Below are 8,931 nucleotides of genomic sequence, written 5' to 3' on the forward strand. Positions count from 1 at the left end.
ATGGTGTTCAACACTGAAAAATGCAAGGTTCTTCACCTTGGGAAGAAAAACCTGCAGCATGCTTATAGGCTCAGCAGTGCTACACTTGCTAGCACCAGAGCCGAAAGGGACTTGGGTCATAATTGACCACAAGATGAATATGAGACACCAATATGATGTTGCGGCTAGTAAAGCAAGCAAACCCTTGGCTTGCATCCATAGATACTTCTCAAGCAAATGCCAGAATGTCATCCTCCCACTGTACTTGGCTTTGGTGAGGCCACAGCTGGAGTACTGCATCCAATTCTGGGCTCCATAATTTAAAAATGATGTGGAGAAGCTTGAGAGAGTGCAGAGGAGAGCCATGTGCATGATCAGAGGCCTTATGATGAGAGGCTGAGAACTATGGGACTCTTCAGCCTGGAAAAGTGCAGGCTCAGGGGGGACCTGGTGGCTGCCTGTAAGTATATAAGGGGTGTACATCAGGATCTGTGGGAATACCTGTTCACCAGAGTGCCCCAAGAGATGACAAGGTCAAACACTCCTTCAAGAATCTTTCAGGCTGGACATAAGGAAGAATTTCTTTACTGTCCGAGCCCCCAAGGCCTGGAACAGACTGCTGCCAGAGGTGGTGCAAGCACCTACTCTGGACTCCATTAAGAGATGCTTGGATGTTTATCTTGCTGGGATCCTTTGACCCCAGCTGACTTCTTGCCCCTGGAGCAGGGGGCTGGACTCGATCTGCTTAGGTCCCTTCCAGCCCTAATGTCTATGAAATCTATGAATTGAGAAGGGAGTGCCACTTTTTCCTGTCTTCTGCTAAGGCCTCCCAAAGGTTTGGGTTGATTCCAAAACCCTTTATATCCTGCTTCTTCTATTGATATGCATATGTTGACCATGTTTCACTGCTATACATGGGGACACTGAGGATGCAGATGTTGTACACAAGCATTTTAATTTCGATTGTGAGTTTTGTGGTGTTTCCAGAGTTGTTTGCAGAGCTTACTGAAAGTGGTAGCTGTTTTTGTAGTGTGCACATTTAGCTCTTCATCCAGTGATATGCTGTCACTCACTGGGGTTCTAAGGTAGCAGAATTTGTTCACTGCTCCGAGAGATGTGTTTTCAAGGCTGATAGATAGTGATTCATCAAACTGAACTACAGCATGCGGAAGGAGCATATCATACTGAGAATGTTGGGGGGCATCCAGTCTTTACCAGGACCTTAAACAAACCTGCTCTGCTGACATTGTCAAAGGGTTTTGTCAGGTCAATAAATGCTGCGTACAGTGGCTTATTTTATTTTCTGCATTTTTCTTGCAGTTAGCATAAAGAAAATATCCTGTCCACTATTGATCTCCCTGCTCTGAATCCACACTGATTTTGGGTAGAGATGCTGTCAGCAAGTTGTTGCAAGCATTTCAAGATGACTCTGGCAAAAGCCTTGCCTGTGCTGATGAAAGAGATGCCCCTATGGTTGTTGCAGCCACCCTTGTCTCTCTTGTTTTTGTAGAGAGTGATGATGTTAGCCTCTCGCATGTCCTGGGTTACTTGACCTTTCTCCAGCAGCACAATAGGAGTTGATGGAGATGAGGCAGCAGGCTAGCCTTCCTGGACTTGAGAGCCTCAGCTGGGATGCCATCCTCCTCTGGTGCTTTTCTGCTTGCTAGAGTCTCTGACCTTCCTAAATTCTTTGGCTGCAGGTTTTTTGTCCAACTGTGCCAGTACACTTAGAGTTGGAAGTTGATCCAGTGCCTCTTCTGAAATGTCTGTTTCATGAGAGTAAAGTGCTAAGTAATGTTCAGCCCAGCATGACATCTGCTTGTTCTTCTTGTCAGTGTTTTTTTTTACTTTGCCAGCTATCAGACCTGCCAGGGCTTCTCATTGCCCTGAGGTTTTTGTTTAGAAAAGGGCAATGTGAAGATGATTCATATACCTCACTCCACCTGACCCATGTGTTAAAGGGGGCTGCTCTCTACTTATTACCTTTCCTAGATGTCATGTGTCACTCCTTGTAGCAGTTCTTCCCCTTAACAGGTTCCTGTCTGAACAGCACCACCTAGTGACTTCAAATGATTCACAGGCTCTGGCTGCCTGTGTACTTGCTTAAAACTTTGCTTTTGCCATGCAAGAAGCCCTTTTTCCAGGCTATTCATAACCTCTCTTTCTTTTCAAAGCCCAAGGAGAATTTTGTATTTGGCAAAGTCAAAGTGATGGAGTTTCTGGGGGCTGATGAAGAAATAAGATGGGGACCCCTGCTGGTCCAGAGCTTTTCCTAAGCATATTACTGGGATTCTTTGTTCTGTGTGGCTGTAGTGCTGACAGTCCCAGCCTTACTGCGTCTTATGCTCCACACATGTCCAAGGAGCAGGTGGAAGGGGTGTTTGCTTGAGCATCTTGGTGACATTCCAACTTGTAGTTATGGTTCCTGAAATCTCAGTCAACTCCTCTTCCATGCCACTGTGCAGAACTGCCATGAGCTGTTAAATGGTTGTCATTTTACACCCTCAAATCACTGCATTTTAGTGTGTGAAGAACTGACTTCTGGTGAATGCAGCAGAGAGGCTTAAGACCACTGGCGAGGAAAGGGGCCCCTGAAACGTGATGCCTATAGTATCATCATCAATAGATGCTGTTAAGCAACCCCATGTGAGATGGATAGATAATTTTCCCAGGGGTAGTCAGACTCGTTTCCCTATTGTGTGCCTTACTGCCTGTTCCTTGAGAGAGCTGCCAATGACTCCCCCCGCACTTCCCTAGGACAGTCACAGGAGCAGAGATCCCCAGCTAAAGCCTGCTACTAGCCATTGCTATTCCTTCCCCCAGCAGACCACTCCCAGATCTCAGACACCCCCCGCCCCCCAGCGGTGCCTTTGCATCCCACCCAGCTCCACCCCCCGCCCCAGCAATGCCTCCGCATCCCCCCCCAGCAGAGCCCAGCAGTCTGCATAGGAAGTTCTAATCGACCCTAGAGTTGGGGAGAGGGAAGGAGGAGAAATCCATGCCCTCGGCACTTAGCTGGGGTATCCTGCGTTCAGCGTGCCTCGGCCGGAGCGCCCGGCGTGCTCACGGCCGTGTGGTTGGCGCATGCGCTTGGGGTGGTTTCGCGCATGCGCGGAGCTCTGAGCTTCCTTTCGCCCCTCTCTCTGCCGCCATGGCACCCGTGGTGAGTGTCTGGCCGCGCGGGTCTGGCCTGCACCCGTGCGGGCTGCTCCGGGCGGGGCGAGCGGCGCGGCGGGTCGGTGCGGCCGGGGGCGCGGGCCGCGAGCAGTACAGGCAGACGGCGCAACAGGCCCCGCTTTCCGCCCGGGCCCCGGCTGCACTTCCTGGCTGGCCGAGCCAGGCCCGCGGGGGTGCAGGAGGCCTGTGGCGGCCGCCTCCGTGCGCCGGGCAGGCGAGGGCGAGCTGTCGGGGGGGCCCCCTGCACGTCCCCTCTTACGTCCTGCGGCCCGGCTTGGCCGCAGCTGCAGGAGGCCCCGACCTGGCTTGTTAGGCGTTTTGCTTTTTTGGTTTCATAAAGAAACGTTTTCATCTTTTACTTGCTTGGTAACCTTGGTGCTTACCCCCTGGCCCGAGCACTTGCTTTCAGCAGAGCTTGGTGGGCGCCTGCAATAATCTCCTTTCTTTTTCACTCTGCAGAAGAAACCAGTGACGAAAGGTGGCAAAAAAAAGAAGCAAGTCCTGAAGTTTACTCTGGACTGCACCCATCCTGTTGAAGATGGAATCATGGATGCTGCTAACTTTGTGAGTTGTAAACGTTCTGGGCCACCGCTCTCTGCTTCTGGGCGCTACATGCATCTGCTAGTGGCAGTTACTGCCCAGGAGTCCTCGGGCAGCTCTTCAAAACATTCATGAAAACTTATCTGTAGTAGAAAAAATGAGTTAGTCTCTTCTTTCCCATGTACTGCTTACCAGAATGCTCTCTGTCCCCCAAAGGTATGCATACGCCTTGCTGGCCTGCTTGGCTTCAGCTATTTCCAGCTATTGTCTGCTGTTCTCAGTGCAAGTTTTCCACCCGATTGAGTAATCTAGCATCTGCACTAGAAAATCTAGTTTAGGTCAAGCTTTCCTAGAATGTGCAGGCTAAACCTTCACTTAAATTTGACTTTTTAACTGAGTCATGTGGGAAGTTAAGGTATCTCTGCTGGGCTGGATTGAGATTGGCAAGTAGGAAACATTGATTTAAAGCACTGGTTTTCGTCATACATTCTGTTTGTACTTGCTACACTGAAGAGGTTGTTTCTGCCCCACCACCGTGGGGAAACAGTGATGTATTTCTTCTAGAATTGTGCATAATTTTTCCTTTTCACTGTAACTTTGAACACAATATGTCTTATACTGTTGTTTATGATTTTTATTGGAAAATATTGAAGGCTGTATTTCTTACTTAGTTTTGTTTCTGACTTCTTGTCTTTTTTTCTTCGTGAAAAATGTTGAAAGCTGTACTTTCCTTTTTTGCATTTTTTTTTATTGAAGGGGGAGGTAGCTTCCAACGTTGTAAGGCTGCTGCTGAACTGACTGGTCTTTGTTTTACCAGATTTTTTTTTTAAGGTAATCCTTAATCTTTAGAAATCAAAAAAAAAAAAAAAATTTTAAAGCAGCTGTTGAGTGTGTAGGTATTTTTTTAATTAACAGCAAACTTCACATTGTTTTAGTAATCTAATTTAAAACTTTAAATAAAAACTTTTTCAGATTTGTTTTGGATTTAATTTATAACTTGGCTATGAGATGATGGAGGCAGTGAGGGAGAAATAAGACCTTTTGTTGGATAATACCCAGAGTATACCTACTGTCTATAAACTTGTTATTCAGTCTGTGGTTTGAACGTTCAGTTAGGTGATCTGATCATATTATGACAACAATAACAGATAGAATCAGTCATTTTTTCAAACTTCGAAATGATGGTGAAATATTTCTTGGTTCATAAATCAGTATGCTGACTTGATTTCTTGCTGTTTTACTACTGTCTGTGAAACCGTCAGTTTGTGATATTTTGCAGGGCTTACTGTAGAATAAGTCATGCAAAAACTTTGTGATGCCTAAACAGTAGCATTGAAAATTATAAATCCAAAACTTAACATCCAGGACAGTGTTAGGATTACAGGCTCCTAGTAATAAGTTTTTGTTATATTTTTACTGAACTAACTATAGTTGGCAGAGATGTTAAACAAACTTCTGGGCACAAAGTGTGCTTCAGGTGTGATCATAACACTCCAATCCTACTATAGTCTCCCAGAGAGTATTTTTCCAAGTATTTAGCACTTTTGTGCTGGTTTCATACAGGTTTGTGAAAAGATGAAGATTATTGCCTGTGTAGGAACTCGGCTCCCTCCCCCATTCTTTTTCTCTCTAGAGTTTTTTTCCTCCAGATGGAAGCATGAATGCCTGCAACTGCTGGTACATATGTATATGCATCTGAGGGCCAGGTGGATATAGTTTATGATCACTTTAATTCTGTAGTGATTTGTTCTTCTGCTTATCTTCCTTCACCTGAGTAGTCTGAGTGGCTGAAATGGAACTAAATAGTGTAAATCTTTGCAGGATCCATGCCTTGGTCTTTAGGATGAGTAAAGCATTTATTTGCTTTTCAAGTTTTCTGGCTACGATGCTTTAAAACTTATGTGCTTTATTTGGTTAAAATAAATTCAGTGGTGTAGTGGACCTTCCTCAGTCTCTGACTGCTGAGAAGTCAGCGGACATATTTCACCTGTCAAAGCTCTAACCCATCTGCTCGACTTTTTGCAGGAACAGTTCTTGCAGGAACGAATCAAAGTGAATGGGAAAGCTGGGAATCTTGGTGGAGGTGCAGTGACCATTGAGAGAAGTAAGAGTAAAATCACTGTAACTTCAGAGGTTCCATTTTCAAAGAGGTAAGGGGAAAAGGCATGTGGGAACTTAATGATCTGCAAAAAAATTAAAAAGAACAGGGTTCATATACCTTGGGCTCTAAATGATGCATGGAGAGGTTCTGAAAGGTGTGAGTGGTCGCTTCTGCTCGCTTTTTACTTCTGAAATTCTGGTCTGATCTTCTGTGGAAGGTGACTGTAAACTGGAGCATTTGAAATGTTTATTGTACAAATCCAGACAGAAACTTAAACAGTTGAAGGGGGAAAAGTGAATAACCTTTTGGTGAAAGGAAGATATTGTTCAGGGCTCAACATATGATCCACCTTTTGGTCAGTGGATGCTTCCTGCATTGAGGCAGTTATTTGACAGGCTTTCCAAAATGCCCAAGGAAGATGGGAATTGAAGATGAAGGCTTGTATCTAGTTTGTAATAATTTCTTGGAAACAGGTCACTTAGTGACCTCTTTCTGTGTATCAGTGGCATCCTCTCTAAGTTACCAGTTGTTGGGAAGCTGGATTTGGTGGATTTTACACAGTTTTCATATTGGTCACTTTATACCATCTCACTGCTCTGTGCATATTTTAAAACATCCTTGTCCTTTGGTATTGAATTTTTATGTTGGTTCTTCCATGGGTTAGTAGTCTGTAATCGGACACACATAATTGGCAAGTTGTGTTTTTGTTTTTTAAAGGACTCAAATCTGAAAAGCTTCAGTCAGTTTACCTCCATGTGTAAATGTTAATTTTGTCCTAAACGTTTTTCATGTAACCAGTACGAGCATAGATGCTAATAGCATATAAAACTGTGTCTTCGGAACTGCATGATTAAGTATTCAGATGACCAGTTTACACTCAGTGTGATTTGTAGTAGTATTATTACTAAGAGACAATGTAGGTATGCTGAAATGTAAAGGGCATCCTGGTTGGGTGGGCAGGGAGGAGTTCTCAATAGCAAGATTAAGCTCTTAAGAGAATTTTGTAGATCAGAATGAATATCAAGTACACCAGCAATAATTATTCTTAATAAATATGGTAAAACAATATTTAAGAGGCTTAAGGAAGCACTTTTTATGTGGGGGGAACGGACATGGTGTATGTAAATATACAATTTAACAATAGGGTATAGTTTATACTTTGTAGGAACAGACTTTCTCCAATGCATTTTTTATACATTAGTCTGAGGCATTGAAAAGACAATGTCATTCCTTCCTATATCATTGATCTCGCTCTCTCTTCACATTCCCTTTGACTCTCTTGCTAACAATGCTGGCTATTTGCTTTTTACTGTGTTGCTTCCTTATTTTTGGAATCCCCTCTCATCTGGTGTGTTCAAGATTTGTTTCTCTAAAACCATTTGTAAGGCACTGGAGCATTTATATTTATATGTTACTGTGGAAGTCAAGCTCTGAGTGTGTGTATGGTTGTGGCAATGGTGGTTTTTTGTGTGTTTGTTTTTTTTTAAGCAAGCTGATGAGTTTTCATGTGTATTTCTTGCATGTCCCTATCCCTTTGACTTGAAAGCTATAAACCCCTCAAGACAGAGATCATTTATTTCTCAGCACAGCACCTCATGTATTCTGATCATTATTGCATTCACTTACTAAGGAATTGGAAAAAATGTCAGTTGTTTAGTGACTGAGTTGTATAATGTGTGATGAAGCAATGTACCTTTATTTGGTACCAGACAAAAATAACCCTGCCTTGCTGCCATGCTGTTGTTGACCGTATCAATTTTCTTGGCTTTGGGGGTAGAGGGGGAAAAAGGCTGCTTGGCCTTTCTGTTATAAAGAAATTGCTGCATTGCCTAACATGTACCTTTACATGGGGACTCATGCTGTGATTGATAACGTCTTTCCCTTCCCAGCTCGTAATTATTTGGTTTTGATGCATGTTATTCTGCAGGTCTTAATTCACTGATTCCATTGAAAGTTTTTCTAAAATAAAGTTTGTTTAGAATTTAAGCTTCCAGTATCTTCACTTGATGTGGATAGTCATGTGTGCTTTTTTTTTTTTGCATTAGAGAGCTTTCCTTAGTGTATTCCCATGCACCCAAGGTGTTCTTTTTAATTTTATTTTCTTAATTAAGTTTGTGCAAAGGCAGGGCATGATTTGGCACTTCTCTCCCAAAAAGTGCCTTAACTTTTTCCTCCTATGTTCTGAGTATCATGTCTTTTGTAGTTACTTCTGCAGTAATAGTCTTCTGGCTTGCCTTGCAGAGAGTAAGTCACTTCTAGTAAGGTGAGAGCACTTTTTTTTTTCCTTGGTTGAGAAGATTTTTAAATCTGCTTGTTAAAACACTAATATAAAAACGTAATTTGCTCTTCTGAATTGAGTTAGTGGTAAAGCCCCACAGGGGAGGATCTTCAGGAAAAAAGATGTAATGAATGGCACTGTTAGGCAGACCTGGAAGTGTTTTGAGCCTTTACACTACCTCTTTGCTTCTGAAAAAGTAAAATAGCATGTTACAATCTGTCATGACAGTGGGTTTTGTCCAGAATGTCTTATCAAGTGTGGAAGACATTAAGACAAACTCCTCTTGTTATATAATGCAAAATTGAAACAGTATAGAGTAAAGCATGATGGGAATCTCGTAAACTATTTACTTGAATTTCTTCTACAGCATGTAATGCAGAATAAGAGGTATTTGTACTGCTTTCAGTTGGATTACTGGTTCCCTTCTTTCCACAGATACCTGAAGTATCTGACTAAGAAATATCTGAAGAAAAACAACTTGCGTGACTGGCTGCGTGTAGTTGCCAATAGCAAGGAAAGTTATGAATTGCGATACTTCCAGATCAACCAGGATGAAGAGGAGGAAGAAGAGGAGGATTAAATGCATGTGAATCTGGAAATATTTTGTATATTAAATTTCCTTGAATAAAATGAAAAAAAAAATGTTAACATTTTCTGTGTTTTCAGAACTCTAGTCCTGATTGATATGGTGGTCATTTTAATGCCACAGTAAGTACTTAATTAGTAAAGGCTAACAGCTTTTGTTGTACAGATAAACTTTATCTAACCAGACGGCAGTAATGTAGACATTATTTTTTCCTTGATCTTGATTCATAAGAGAATTTCTTTTGCAGAATCTGGGGTGCCTCAGTTTTGG

The 8,931-nt window shown here is 42.8% G+C and overlaps 1 protein-coding gene across 2 annotated transcripts; it reads left to right on the forward strand.

Annotated features, from left to right (window-relative positions):
* The first annotated feature begins 1,446 nt into the window (after positions 1 to 1,446).
* On the forward strand, positions 1,447 to 8,717 carry RPL22 (ribosomal protein L22). 2 transcript variants are annotated; one of them, XM_019541169.1, is made up of 4 exons: positions 1,447 to 1,452; positions 3,616 to 3,720; positions 5,722 to 5,846; positions 8,511 to 8,717. In XM_019541169.1, the coding sequence occupies exons 1-4, from the start codon at positions 1,450 to 1,452 to the stop codon at positions 8,653 to 8,655; spliced, it is 378 nt and encodes a 125-aa protein (XP_019396714.1). In that variant the 5' UTR covers positions 1,447 to 1,449; the 3' UTR covers positions 8,656 to 8,717. The 2 variants fall into 2 exon arrangements, with proteins under 2 accessions (XP_019396714.1, XP_019396713.1); XM_019541168.1 differs by lacking the exon at positions 1,447 to 1,452 and adding an exon at positions 3,116 to 3,142.
* The last annotated feature ends 214 nt before the right edge of the window (positions 8,718 to 8,931 follow it).

Source organism: Crocodylus porosus, unplaced genomic scaffold, assembly GCF_001723895.1.
Source record: "Crocodylus porosus isolate Cpor-Errol unplaced genomic scaffold, CroPor_comp1, whole genome shotgun sequence".
NCBI lineage: Eukaryota > Metazoa > Chordata > Crocodylia > Crocodylidae > Crocodylus > Crocodylus porosus.

Excerpts from the sequence above, each read along its gene's own strand:
- RPL22 (XM_019541168.1), top strand. Across the intron at positions 3,721-5,721 it reads TCATGGATGCTGCTAACTTT|GAACAGTTCTTGCAGGAACG; the intron begins GTGAGTTGTAAA and ends GACTTTTTGCAG. Across the intron at positions 5,847-8,510 it reads GAGGTTCCATTTTCAAAGAG|ATACCTGAAGTATCTGACTA; the intron begins GTAAGGGGAAAA and ends TTCTTTCCACAG.